The sequence below is a fragment of the Triticum aestivum genome, chromosome 6A, assembly GCF_018294505.1.
Source record: "Triticum aestivum cultivar Chinese Spring chromosome 6A, IWGSC CS RefSeq v2.1, whole genome shotgun sequence".
Taxonomy (NCBI): Eukaryota; Viridiplantae; Streptophyta; class Magnoliopsida; order Poales; family Poaceae; genus Triticum; species Triticum aestivum.
Window position 1 is genome coordinate 268698692 of NC_057809.1, and position 15196 is coordinate 268713887.

The following is a 15196-nucleotide window of genomic DNA, read 5'->3' on the forward strand; positions in this document are numbered from 1 at the left end:
TCGTCTGAAACCAGTAGACTGCTCTCGTCCGCCACCTCTTATATTGCGCCCCCTTAAAGGCAGGCGGCTTCAGATGCGCAGCAAAACCACTCGGAGTAAATTGCCTATAATTAGGTTTTTGGATTGTTGGAAATATGAGCAAGTTACTATGAGATTTCATCCGAATAATTAGAAGATAAATCATGACTACAATAGCAGAGATTAAACTAATCATGCGAACTAGCATAGCAGATGAACATATCACATCTAGGGCACATACTAGAAACATGAATTCTACCACGATCTCGAACAGGAAGGATAGAATCACATACGATGCAGCGGGAGCAGCACCGCCGGCATTGACGTTGTCGCCCATGTCGTCGAGGATGAGGTTGTCGAGGTTCGGGAAGAAGTCGTCGTTCGCGAAGTTGTCGCTGCCAGCAGTCGCGTGAGTGCGCTCCCCAAAAACCTGATTGCCCCACTCCCGTACAGGATCACGAGAGGTGAGGTTCCGGAGGCCTGCTGTCCCTTCTCCCAGTGCACGCCGAAAGGAGGGATGGAGAAGGCTTGCTTGGCGGCACAATGATCTGGAACAGTGGTGAGAAACCATACGAAGCAGCGGCGCCTAGGGTAGACGTCTTCCTGACTATATAGTGCGGGCCGGGTAGGTCGTGGGAGTAAACCCCACGTCCAAGTTGTCACGATCCAAAAGATTCGAAAACGGTTCAGTAATTAACGCGTTTGTTAATTATTAATTAATGACTCATTAATTTTTCCTGAGCAACAAAAATATAGACAACGTGCATAGCTCTGTCCTCGGCTCGGCTCAATCCCGCAACCCGCGGCGCGTCGTGACGAGGCGAGCGAGGAGGAGGAGCGCGTGTGTAGGTCTCCTCTTCTCATGCTCATACAAGTGGTAGAAGAGCTCACCTTATAAAGAGGTGCAACTCTCTCTCAACTTCCACGGTGGTACTAAACTTTAGCCTCACTCACTCCACTCACATGTGTGCATAAATGGGCCAAGAGAATTTTAGAATTTTAGTTGGGCTTTGGGCCAAAGGCCTAGTAGCAAAATTCCAACAATCCCCCACAAAGTCTCATTGGCACATCTCATCATTTAGTTCCAAAACATTGTTTATATACCGGTGCTTAGTGGAGACTATGAAGTTGAACTTCCACTTAGAGATTTATGCTACACTAGATCACAACTTGAATAGTGAACTATGCCTTGAACTACAAGTTTTCTGCGAGACTAGTTTCACACAAATTGTTGACTGATACAGGGCTGCCGCAAGGCTTCCCCGCGGGTGGAGCGTATACGTCATACTCTAGGGCCTTTTCATGAAATAGTCCTGGGTGTGCCCTCAGGCTTGCCCTTGGTGGCGTCATAGCAGCCCATGGTCTGAAACTAGTAGACTGCTCGCGTGCGCCACCTCTTATATTGCGCCCCCTTAAAGGCATGCGGCTTCAGATGCGCAGCAAAATCACTCAGAGTAAATTGCCTATAATTAGGTTTTTGGATTGTTGGAAATATGAGCAAGTTACTATGAGATTTAATCCAAATAATTAGAAGGTAAATCATGACTACAGTAGCAGAGATTAAACTAATCATGCGAACTAGCATAGCAGATGAATAGATCACATCTAGGGCACATACTAGAAACATGAATTCTACCACGATCTCGAACAGGAAGGATAGAATCACATACGGTGCAGCGGGAGCAGCACCGCCGGCGTTGACGTTGTCGCCCATGTCGTCGAGGATGAGGTTGCCGAGGTCGGGGAAGAAGTCGTCGTTCGCGAAGTCGTCGCTGCCAGCAGTCATGCGAGTGCGCTCCCCAAAAACATGATCGCCCCTCTCCCGTAAAGGATCACGAGAGGCGGGGTTCTGGAGGCCTGCTGTCCCTTCTCCCGGTGCACGCCGAAAGGAGGGATGGAGAAGAATTACTTGGCAGCGCCATGATCTGGAACGGTGGTGAGAAACCATACGAAGCGGCGGCAGCTAGGGTAGACGTCTGCCTGACTATATAGTGCGGGCCGGGTAGGTCGTGGGAGTAAACCCCACGTCCGAGTCGTCATGATCCAAAAGAATCAGAACGGTTCAGTAATTAACGTGTCCGTTAATTATTAATTAATGACTCATTAATTTTTCACGAGCAGCAAAAATATATACAATGTGCATAGCTCTGTCCTCGGGTCGGCTCAATCCCCCAACCCGCGGCGCGTCGTGACGAGGCGTGGCGTGGCGAGGCGAGCGAGGAGGAGGAGCGCGCGTGTAGGTCTTCTCTTCTCATGCTCATACAAGTGGTAGAAGAGCTCACCTTATAAAGAGGTGCAACTCTCTCTCAACTTCCAGGATGGGACTAAACTTTAGCCTCACTCACTCCACTCACATGTGTGCATGAATAGGCCAAGATAATTTCAGAATTTTAGTTGGGCTTTGGGCCAAAGGCCTACTAGCAAAATTCCAACAATCCCCCACAAAGTCTCATTGGCACATCTCACCATTTAGTTCCAAAACATTGTTTATATACCGGTGCTTAGTGGAGACTGTGAAGTTGAATTTCCACTTAGAGATTTATGCTACACTAGATCACAACTTGAATAGTGGACTATGCCTTGAACTACAAGTTTCCTGTGAGACTAGTTTCACACAAATTCTTGACCGATACTGGGCTGCCGCAAGGCTTCCCCGCGGGTGGAGCGTATACATCATACTCCAGGGCCTTTTCATGAATTTATTAGAGAACACCCAATTCTCACAGACTGCGAAGTTAACAGTCAAATTCATATAGGTGTGTTCCTCAGAAGATGTTCTGCAGGACAACATCTCTGCTTACCCGAATAAGCCACTTGGAACACATTAAGATAAGTATCAACCTGTCATGTATATCAGGAGAGTATTGCATCTTCATCTCAAAACAGAGAGATAAGAAATCCTTAACCTCCTTGATTAAATCAAGTTTGGTTCCAAAGATCAGTATGTCGTCGACATACAGACAAAGAATAACTCCTTCGCCCCCACCATAGCGATAGTACACGCACTTGTCACCATCATTTACTACAAAGCCGGCAGCAGTTAATGTTCTTTCGAACTTCTCATGCCACTCCTTAGGAGCTTGTTTAAGGCCATATAAAGATTTTAATAACTTGCACACCTTTCCTTCCTGACCAGGTACTACAAAACCATCTGGCTGATCCATGTAAATTTCCTCCTTCAACTCTCCATTGAGGAAAGTTGTCTTAATGTCCATTTGATGGACGAGAAGACCATGTGAGGCAGCCAGTGATAGTAGCACCCGAATTGTGGTCAGTCTAGCCACGGGTTAGTAAGTGTCAAAGAATTCTTCACCTTCTTTCTAGGTATAACCCTTGGCCACAAGCCGTGCCTTATACTTTTCAATCATACCATCAGGTCTAAGCTTCTTCTCAAACACCCACTTACATCCTACAGGTTTGCACCCATAAGGATGGTTAGTGATCTCCCAGGTACCGTTAGCTAAGATGGAATCCATCTCGCTACGTACAGCTTCCTTCCAGTAGTCAGCATCAGGAAATGCATAGGCTTCTGAAATAGTCCTGGGTGTGTCATCCACGAGGTACACAATGAAATCATCACCAAAGGACTTTGCAGTCCTCTGTCTCTTAATCCTCACAGGAGTTCCATTGTCACCCTCAACAGGATTCTCAATGTGTTCCATCGCAATGGTGGGTTCAGGAATTACAGTGAATTCCTCACTAGATGGAGTAGGTATCTCCTGATTTGATGAACTCGACATATCCTTCATAGGAAATATGTCCTCAAAGAAAGTTGCATCATTCGACTCCATAATCGTACCAACATGCATGTCGGATACCTCAGATTTTATTATCAAAAATCTATAGCCGATGCTATGAAAAGCATAGCCCAAAAGAACACAATCCACGGTTTTTGGTCCAAGCTTGCGCTTCTTGGGAATTGGTATATTGACTTTCGCCAAACAACCCCAAGTACGTAGGTAAGAGAGTTTCGATCTTTTCCTTCTCATTCCTCAAACGGAGTCATGGTCTTATGCTTTGTGGGAACTCGGTTTAGGACATGACACACAGTCATTAGCGCCTCCCCCAACCATTCCTTGGAAAGACCCGATGTGTCTAACATGGCGTTAACCATATCAGTTAGAGTTCGGTTCTTTTTTTCGGCTACCCCATTTGACTAAGGTGAGTAGGGAGGCGTCCTCTCATGGATTATACCATGTTCCGCACAAAACAGATCAAATTCATTGGAAAAATACTCTCCACCACGATCAGACCTAAGCAGTTTAATTGTTCGATCAAGTTGGTTCTCTGCCTCAGCTTTATAGTTTTTGAAGAAAGTAAAAGCCTCCTCTTTTGATTTCAGGAGATACACATAACAATATCTAGTGGAGTCATCAATCAACGTCATGAAGTATCTCTTTCCACCTTTTGTCAACACGCCATTCATCTCACAAAGATCAGAATATATAAGCTCTAGTGGCGCCAAGTCTCTTGCCTCTGCAGTCTTATGGGACTTGCGAGGTTGCTTAGCTTGCACACATACTTGGCACCTAGAGCCTTTGACAGTAGAGATTTTCGGAATTAAATTCATATTGGCTAGCCACGTCATGCAACCAAAGTTAATGTGACAAAGTCGTGAATGCCAAATATCAGACTCATTGTTGCGGCAAACATTATTAATAACTTTAGTGCAAATATCTACAAAGACAGGCGGAACAAGCCTCCGTTCTCATAGCCTTTTCCAACAAATTGTCCATACCTAGAAATTACAACTTTATTGGATTAAAAAACCAACTTAAAACCATCTCGACATAAACGGGAGCCGCTAACGAGATTTTTATTTATGGACGGCACATGATGAACGTTCTTCAGACGCACGGTCTTCCCTGAAGTAAACTTCAAATCGACCGTACCAACACCTCGAACGATGGCATGTGACCCGTTCCCCATCAGCACGGGTGAAGTCCCTGTTGCCTGGTAAGAAGAAAACATGGAGGCGTCAGCACAAACATGTACAATAGCACCGGTGTAAATTAACCAATCAGGGGATTGAAATACTGAAAGGATGGTAGGAAAAATACCGTACCCTGATTCCTTCATATCAGTATCATCGATGACAACATTAGCGGACTTGCCGCTCTTCTCATGTTCGCGCTCCTCAAAGCGGTTAGGACACTTCGGAGCCCAGTGATTAGGATCACCGCAGACATGGCAAAGTCCCTTCCCCTTCTTATGAGAATTCTTCTTGAAGTTGGTAGAATGTGATGGCTTGTTCTTTGTATCAAACTTGCCTTTGCCCTGAGTTTTGTTCTTATTGTTTTTGAACTTGTTGGGCTGGGAGTTCTTCTTCTGTACCATGTGGGCACTAGAACCTCCCTCAGCAACTCGAGCAAGTGTGTCCTTTGCTCTCGCCTTCTCTTCAACATCAAAAGTACCAATGAGATCCGCAACGGAAAGCTCCTGTCTCTTGTGTTTCAGGGAAGTAGCAAAATTGTTCCACGAAGGTGGAAGCTTGGCAATGATGCCTCCGGCAATAAATTTGTCCGGCAACACACACTTGAAGTACTCAAATTCTTTTGCGAGCGACTGTATCTCATGAGCCTGCTGTACAACAGGGCGCTCATCAGTCATCTTGTAGTCATAGAATTGCTCCATGACGTACAACTCGCTGCCGGCGTCAGAGGCACCAAACTTGGCCTCGAGCGCAGCCCACATGTCCTTGCCGTTGTCAAATGACATATACGAATCCACAATGGAGTCATCAAGAACACTCAGAAGAGCGCCTTTAAAGAGGGTATCGATCTTCTCGAAAGCTTCCAGCTATGCTGGATTAAGATCGCCCTCAGGCTTGCCCTTGGTGGCGTCATAGCAGCCCATGGTCTGAAATCAGTAGACTGCTCTCGTGCGCCACCTCTTATATTGCGCCCCCTTAAAGGCACGCGGCTTCAGATGCGCAACAAAACCACTCAGAGTAAATTGCCTATAATTAGGTTTTTGGATTGTTGGAAATATGAGCAAGTTACTACGAGATTTAATCTGAATAATTAGAAGATAAATCATGACTATGGTAGCAGAGATTAAACTAATCATGCGAAGTAGCATAGCAGATGAACAGATCACATCTAGGGCACATACTAGAAACATGAATTCTACCACGATCTCGAACAGGAAGGATAGAATCACATACGGTGCAGCAGGAGCAGCACCGCCGGCGTTGACGTTGTCGCCCATGTCGTCGAGGATGAGGTTGCCGAGGTCGGGGAAGAAGTCGTCCTTCGCGAAGTCGTCGCTGCGAGCAGTCGCGCTCCCAAAAAACCTGACCGCCCCTCTCCCGTACAGGGGTTCCGGAGGCCTGCTGGCCCTTCTCCCGGTGCACGCCGAAAGGAGGGATGGAGAAGACTTGCTTGGCGGCGCAATGATCTGGAACGGTGGTGATAAACCATACGAAGCGGCGGCGTCTAGGGTAGACGTCTGCGTGCCTATATAGTGCGGGCCGGGTAGGTCGCGGGAGTAAACCCCACGTCCGAGTCGTCACGATCTGAAAGAATCGGAAAACGGTTCAGTAATTAACGCGCCCGTTAATTATTAATTAATGACTTATTAATTTTTCCCGAACAGCAAAAATATAGACAACGTGCATAGCTCTGTCCTCGGCTCGGCTCAATCCCGCAACCCGCGACGCGGCGCGACAAGCGAGGAGGAGGAGCGCGCGTGTAGGTCTCCTTTTTTCATGCTCATACAAGTGGTAGAAGAGCTCACCTTATAAAGAGGTGCAACTCTATCTCAACTTCTGGGGTGGGACTAAACTTTAGCCTCACTCACTCCACTCACATGTGTGCATGAATGAGTCAAAAGAATTTCAGAATTTTAGTTGGGCTTTGGGCCAAAGGTCTACTAGCAAAATTCTAACAAAGGCCTTTTGTTCCTTAACCCTCATTGGCTTTATCTGTTCACATAATATTGCCAGGGAGGGGCTTTTAGTGGTTGTTTGGATATCCAGGATTAGATGTGAGATTTAGGAAAACGAGTTTTAGGAGGATTTTTAGAAAATACCAGTTTTAGTTAGTTTTTCTGTTAAGATAAGTATATACAATTTCTTGTTTGGGTGGAGAAAAAGAAGAAGGAAAACACAATTACTCAGTTACCTCGCGCTCCTCCTACGCGAGGCCATGAAGCTTCACCGTGCATACTTCTCCTGTTTGTGTGTATGCTACATGACGCGGACGCACATGCTTTTCTGCCAAATGCGAACAGAATTTGCGAGGTGGCATACATGAGCATATACAATGGCTTCGAGGTGGACAAGATGTACATATAGCAGTATAGCAACGCAGGTGCACCGCTCGATGTGGAGCGGAACAGTGGCAGAGACGCAGCCAAACTGGGCATGGATGTCTAGAGAACGGGCATGAAGAGATAACCAGCGCCGCATCGACCAAGCCAGGCATGGTGAGCTAAGTAGTAGAAGAGCCGGTCGAGGCACGGCCGGCCATGGCAGCGTGGTCTGTCGGCGACCACGACGAACCGACAAGGAACTGCGCACATCTCTTGCCATTATGCCGGAGTCTGTTGCGGTCGGGTACCAGCCTTCAGCCTCGCATCATCGATGCCACGGAGCTCAACGTCGTCGGCGGCGCCGTCGGCGCCGTCGGCGACCACCGCGGCCACTGGCATGGACGCGCGGGGGCGTAGAATTAGATGGCAAACGCAACAGTGGAGATGACGAAGACGATGCAAACGCTAAAGTTCAATAAGCCGATGCAATTCTCTGTGCGAGGCACCGGACGGCGTGAAAGCCATAGTATACAAAAAACAACTTTATAGAAAAACGTATATTAGTCGTTTTTCTATAAACTGATTTTTTGAGTTTTTAGCAAACCAGATTATCCATATCCACGATTTCATTGGATAACCCAAACAAGGTTTTAGGCGGTTATAACAGATTTTACGTTTAAGAAAAACTGGTTCTCCACAAACACCGTATCCAAACAACCCCTTAGTGATCTAAACGCTCTTAAATTTCTTTAAAAAAGTATAAAACATGATTAATACAGTAGCTTAATCATGTGATAAAAAAACAATAGAGGTAAACATTGCGTTGTTTCTAATAAGTGCTTTTTTAATGCCTTTTTAAGTAGGCATGATGATTTTAATGATACTCACGTAAAAATAGTAATTGCAACATGCAAAAAAGCATCATGAATCACATGACAAGCACATTTAAGCCTAACATATATTTTATATATAAAGATTTTGTGATCAAACAATTTATGCAAGCAAGAAAAGATGAGAAGAGAGTGACAATTTGTGTGCGTTGCTCGACTTGTCTGGTTTTTTTGGGGTCCTGGCTGCTTTTGTTTGTGTTGCCCTTTTGGTCAGTCCACATCCCTCGTCGGGTTAATTAGCAGCTCCCATCCCGTCCCGTGTGCGCCTGCCTCCCCGCAGTCCCACTCCCATCTCTCTTCTCCTGCGCCAACAACAGCAGGCAGCCTACTTCCTTGTCGGCGGTCGCCGGGGGGCGCGAGCGAATCGTTGGGTAGAGGAGGAGGGAAAGGCCGGGGGCGGCGCTGGGCGCCCACCGCAGGTGCATGGTGGAAGCCGCCGCGGGACGCCGGTCGGGTACCAGCCCTCGGCGGCCTAGCGGCGGAGGGGAGCAGCAGCTGCCCCTTGTCGCCGTCGCGCTCGCCACGCGCGTCGTCATGGTCACGTCCGCTCCGCCCGCGGGGGGCGGTGTGGGAGGAGGTGGAGCGGCCGCTGGTGGCCGGTGTCTCGATGACCTTCTCGGCTGCCTGCTCGGCGTGCTCCGCGTGCTTGGCTTCCCGTGGGCCGCGTCCCCTCAGAGGCAGCCGCGCCCAGTGTCGCCACGCGGGGCCATCCCGTCGACAGCGGACGGCCGGCGCTTCGCGGCGGAGCTGAGGCGGATCCCCGGCCGGATTGCTGGCAATGGCGCCTGCGCTGTTGCGTCGCTTTACACGATGCAGGGCAAGAAGGGCGTCAACCAGGACGCGATGATCGTTTGGGAGGTAAAACACAGCAATTGTCTACCCGCTTGCCCCCTTCCAATTCTTATGCTGTAATAATTTTACTTTTACTTGATTAGAATAGATCTCGGTAATCCAAATGAAACGTGGTTCTAGGTTGGGTTTAATTTCGCTCTCGCTTGCTTTGATCTGGATTTGCTTCGTCAGTATTGAGTTGATCTCGATGTTAACCTCAACAACTGTTTTCGAGCACTTTTTCAGTGTATGTTCGTACGACTTATGTAATATGCGGAAAGAAACACCGTGTACGTACGAATCCTATAGTTCCCAAGAATTGAAGTTTGACTCATTATATATTCCTTTGAAATGAATTGTCATTGGATGTTGCTGGTAGAGAGTTTCAGTTCCCCTGGCTTAATTCAAGTGCAATGATTGGATTTGTGTTGGATACTTGAATGTTGGATGGGCTCCACATGATTCTCATCCTTATCCATTCTTCCTTTTCTTTTTCCCCTTCTTGCTGGATGATCTTATCTGCTTGACGCTTCTTTACATCCTTTTCCATACGTTTGATTACAAATTTGGCTGCATGTCCAATGTACCACATGTACTGTTCACATCTCACCTGTTTGTGGAACTCATTTACCTTCGAGGAATTCCCTAGGCAGCATGCTGAACTAGACTTGCATGATTTGACAACTTTAGTACTCAGTATAAGAGCATCTCCAGCCGTTGGCCCCTCAGGAGGCTTAAAAATCGGCGCCTGGGGGCGAGCCGGCGCTAAAATCGGCTCTGGGGGCGATTGGGTTCCCAGCCGCCGCCCCCAGGTCGTCCCAAGGCGCCGATATCTGCCCATTTTTGGCGCAAATGTGCTTGCTTTCCGGCCCACTTTCGGCGAAAAATCGGCCCGATATCGGCGCAAATCGGCCCATATTCGCCGTGGCTCGGCGCGAATTCGACAAAAGTAATTTTTTTATCACATGGTTCGCCGTGGTTCGGAGCGCCGGAAAACTCGCCCGGAAGGTGGTGGAGAGGTTGCCGCAACGAAACCTTCTCTCTTTCCTGGCAGAGAATCGCCTATCTAGCGGTACTGGGCGGTGGGTGGCGCCGGGATTGGCAGGGTGGTGGCCGAGCGCGCGGGGGTGGGGGGCGAATCTGGACGATTGCTTTACTTTTCACGATAGTGTGGCCTAGGCGTGTTTTCCCCTTCCGCCGGAGCCCCCGAGCGCCCCCCCAGTGCGCTGGGTTCGGCCTGGGATCGCCGGGCCCAAAAACGGGCCGAGCCGGCGGATTTCGGCGTCTTGGGGGCGCGACTGGGGGGTTTTTTCGGCGCCGGCGCGAAAAAGGTCGCCCTGGGGGGCCTGTTGGGGGCGCGGCTAGAGATGCTCTAATGCACTGGGATATGAAAGATGGGCAATATAAGTTGCTAATTTTACACGAGTATGGCTATATGTACAAAATTACTGTACCAACTAGGTATCGACTGAAGACATGCAACCAATAAGAAGAGGAGAGCTTCACCTGTATTATTATGGGTCCCACATCCAATTCCTCACATACTCTCGACTACATACTTTATCAGTGCCCTAATTCAGGCATGCAACATGACTGACTTTCCACAAATTGCTTATATTTGCCATATTCATCTTCAGTCTGCTTTTAACACATACAGTTTGCTGTTGTTATTGTTCTGAATGAGATGATTGATTTAGATAAGATATTTTACTTTTTGCCAGAACTTCTGTTCAAGAGATGACACCATTTTTTGCGGTGTGTTTGATGGTCATGGACCTTACGGTCATTTGGTTGCTAAGAGAGTGAGAGATCTCCTACCCGTAAAGCTTGGTGCGGATATGGGGACAGATAAGGGTAGAGAGACACCCGCTAGCAACATGGAAGGCAACACAAATGAAGTAGGTTTACCCGTAAACCCAGAGAGAAAAGAAACCACCACTTCTGTTGCAGCTGAGCAGGATAGGGAATACCCAGAGATATTCACAACATTCAGAACTTCATTCTTGCGGGCTTTTCACATAATGGACAGGGATCTGAAGTTACACAAGAATATCGATTGCTTTTTCAGTGGAACTACAGCAGTGGCAGTGCTCAAACAGGTAGCCATACGCTGGATTTTTAATGCAAAACTCTGTTCTGATGTTAAATTTCAGTTTAAAATATTCGTGAAAAGCAGTGTGTTGAGAGTATTGATTTACTCATATATCTTGCTGTGTAGGGTCATAATCTTATAATAGGCAACTTGGGAGACTCAAGAGCTATCTTAGGCACTAGAAATGAAGATGGTCAGCTCATTGCTGTCCAGTTGACGGTTGATCTCAAACCTAACATTCCAAGTATGCTTCGTATTCTCTTTAGGGTTTCCATATATTTATCATTTTCATATCCAATTTCTTGCAATATATCATCATGTATGCAGTGTAGGATTTTGTGACAGTGGACTTGGGAACTCTAGTATAATTTGTGTGCCCTTGTTTATGTCTTGCCTATGTGACATTTCTGATCTTATGCCATGTAGCACTTACCATTTTTGTGTTAATATTTTACCCTTTCTTGTCTTTATCGTGTAACAGACTAAATTTGAATGTTGGGCCCATATAACTTATTTATATCAATATATCAATTATCAGGGTGCCCACGTAAATCAGTTTTTTTGGTTTTAGTGTGGCAAGGCAACAAGGCTTGTTGTGATGTGTTACTATCGTGTGAAAGTGTGACACAGTGGTCAATAATTTCTGGTTGGCGCTTGAATTTCTAATACGCACTAAAAACTCAAGTGAGACCTGCCTGTCAACGAGACGGATATTACCAAACCCCTAGTTTTTCTGAGTAGCATTTGCTTCTTATAAAGTAAAATGTATCTATGCTTTGGAGGATTATTTAGAGATGTTTATCGACATCATCTCTTAAGCTATATTTTGAATCATCTTTTTGCAAGATATACAATTTACAGAACCATTTTCATATTATTTTGAAGTATTTCTGTAAATTGTACATATATGAGTATATGATGGCAACCATTTTCATGTTGCTCTAGCAGCAACCAGCAAGTAACACTGCAGGTGAAATGCCATATTTGCAAAAGTTAATTATGTTTTTATGCCTTCTTTTTCTTCCTTTTCTACACTTCGTGTGAGGTATTGTACTGAGATTGATGGCACTTCTAAATGAAGATTGCTATATGCTTCTGACACGCTATTAATATGAATGTAATGGCATGGTTGTTATTCAGGTGAAGCACAACGCATCAGGCAACGCAGGGGCAGAATATTTGCACTTCCTGAGGAGCCAGAGGTTGCTCGTGTTTGGCTGCCAAAGTATAACTCACCTGGATTGGCCATGGCAAGGGCATTTGGAGACTTCTGTCTTAAGGAGTATGGTCTAATTTCTATGCCTGAAGTCTCCTGTCACCGTGTCACAGAGAAGGATGAGTTTATTGTGTTGGCGACTGATGGGGTGAGCAGATGTTTTGAGTTATACCATATCATTTCCAGAGACTCCTAAGTTGAAGGTTTTCTGGTACATGATGCAATTATCTAACTTGTTTGCTAATTCTAGGTGTGGGATGTGCTGTCAAACACTGAAGTTGTTAGCATCATAAGCAGAGCCACTTCTCGGGCTTCTGCAGCACGCTTCCTGGTTGAATCAGCTAATCGTGCCTGGCGTACTAGGTACCCTACTTCTAAAATTGATGACTGTGCTGTTGTTTGTCTCTTCCTGAATACACATGAAGCAGATGAACCATCTAGTTCTGCAGCCAACAATTTAGCAAATGCTCTAGAAGTTAGTGGTGATAAGCACTCAACAGTTGTCCAACTGAGCACTGGAGTATCTGCCGATGTGGTTAATGCACTTGTGAAAGATACAAATGAGCTATCTTTTGTTGATGCTGTTGCGAAGCCAGTTACTGTCTCAGATTTGACAAAGGATGGTTCAGGCACAAAGCAAAGCATCATTTGAGCTTGTGTGTTGCATGAGATTGAACATTTGTTGGGCGATTTGTGCTGTGTTAGTGCGCTCCCATTCTCCCATTCAGAATTCTGAGCCTGATGCCTATTTTTATGAGCGCGTTGAAATTCACTGCTTGCTATTTTCTACATGCAAGTCCGAGTAGGGTCTTGAGTTTTCGTCATTTGTGAAGTACCACTTCGGTTTTAGTGTGACCTGCCATATTTCTTTGTAATAATTTTGTTCTTAATGTTTGTTTAGTCTCGTAACAATAATAGTATCCCTATAGGAAGAAGCCTTCCGTGTTCTCACAGTTCTGTAATATTCATTCTATTGCCGTCCATTACAGTGGCTGTTATGCATTTCAACTTTTGGTCCTCTGTACACAATCGCATGGGCTTATGTGTATTGGTACGATCATGAGGGTGGATGTGCATAGACCTTTAGGGCATTTTTTGATGTGTGGGATTGTAAAGTTTCAGTAAATTGACGAAGCTCATTTGAATTTTGAAGGATTTGAGTTTGTTTGATTGCATCATATTTTTTTCTGAGAGTTTGCCAAAGGCGTACCTTAACTTTATAGAAGAGAGAAAATATGTATAAGAGATTACAACGGAGCACCACAGGCCGGCGATCCCACACCCCTCCACTCCGGCTTAAACTAGGCAACTAACAATATCAGTGAACTCATCTCCCTCCTGCAAGAGCCCATTGCCGGATTTCGGCAAAGATTAGCTCTATGGTGCCAAACACACTACGGATGTTACCCGAATGAAAGACCCTATTATTTCTTTGCTTCCATAGAGTCCAACAAAGAAGCATGACGAACAGAGTCGAAGCCCTTTCTTTCCTCCTTTTGGATCTGTTTGCGCCGACTAGTCCATCAATCCTGTAGCCTGTCCTGATGGGAAGGGAGCATGCCCAGATCACCGTCCACCTTGGAGAAGCACAAATACCAAACATGCCTTGCAAAGACACATTGCAACAGCAAATGATCAACCACCGTGTCTTCCTCCTCATCACAAAAAAAGCAGGGTGAAGCCTCCTTTTGTAACCCATGCCCGAGCCTTCTGTCCGAGGCCCAAAGTCTGTATTAAATTGCCAACCACATGAATATTTTGCAGGAAAGCGGGGCCCAGCTCTTCCAAATCGCAGCTGTGGGCTGGAATAGGATCCCCCCTTCCTAGAGCATCTTGTATGCAGAAGCTGTTGTGTACTCTCCAACAGCATTCCAAGCCTAAATGGCCTTATCTTCATTGGCCGGCACAAGGCCAGTCTCAATCAGCAGCTCCCAAAGACAGATAAACTGCGTCAGCTTGATTGCATCATATGAAAGACAAAAGATTGTCTTCAAGAGGTTTAAGTGGATGCTAGATTTGAGTTTGTTTGATTGCATCACAGGAAAAACAAAAGTAGTACGAAGATTTCTCATTGGAAGTTCTTTGTATGGGATTCAATCCTGCAAAGCCAGCGGTCGCAGTAGAAATTTTTCTAAGTTTCTCATCCTATAAAAAGCCCCTTGAATGAAGGAGATCATTAATCATTGACTGTAAGAACACATCGCATTTGTAGATTTTGTAAGGGCAAAGAGAGAATTATATGTTAAGTAAATCTTGGTGGTTAAAATCTGTGAATTCATGAACGAATGTATATTAAATTTTGGTGGATACAATCAGTAGGGAATACATGAGCATTTTATGCGAACAGGGCATGTCTGGGGTCTGCTTGGTTGGCCCGAGATATTTGCATCTTATAGTGCAGTGCCACACACTATGCAATAATAAGTCATTGTGCCCTTGTTGCATCTTTCTCTACCCGTTCTTCTACTCTTTTCTTCTGTTCGAATATCTTCTCATCTCACAGCTGCAATGGCTTACAAAATAAGCCGAACAAGCTGCAATGGCTTACAAAATAAGTCAAACAAGCATGAGCAAGTTTTATGCTTCAAGTTCGAACGGCTTGAGGACCAACATGATGTGTTTTGGTGCTAGAGAGCTCATGTGAACTGGTTGGACAATTGAGATCGTAATACGAAATTCTTTCACTCCTTTGCCATGGAACAGAAATAACGAAATACTCTGATTTTTTTGAAAGGTGATGATCATGTGGAGGTGGAGGGGGAGAAGGGCTTAAGGCCCTTATAATTAATTATTCCTTTAAATACTTTACCCTCTTGGGAGGTACTGATCTTACCCACATCTTGGCTGCGGTGCCAAACATGTTTCGACTCAAATGAACGCCCACTTTCTTGCGGA

The 15196-nt window shown here is 45.8% G+C and overlaps 1 protein-coding gene across 1 annotated transcript; it reads left to right on the plus strand.

Moving 5' to 3' along the window:
• Positions 1 to 8417: 8417 nt before the first annotated feature.
• On the plus strand, positions 8418 to 13321 carry LOC123127419 (probable protein phosphatase 2C 14). Its single transcript, XM_044547117.1, has 5 exons — positions 8418 to 9020; positions 10715 to 11092; positions 11212 to 11329; positions 12226 to 12449; positions 12552 to 13321. Exons 1-5 carry the CDS (start codon positions 8586 to 8588, stop codon positions 12951 to 12953), a joined length of 1557 nt encoding a protein of 518 aa, XP_044403052.1. The 5' UTR covers positions 8418 to 8585; the 3' UTR covers positions 12954 to 13321.
• Positions 13322 to 15196: the final 1875 nt, after the last annotated feature.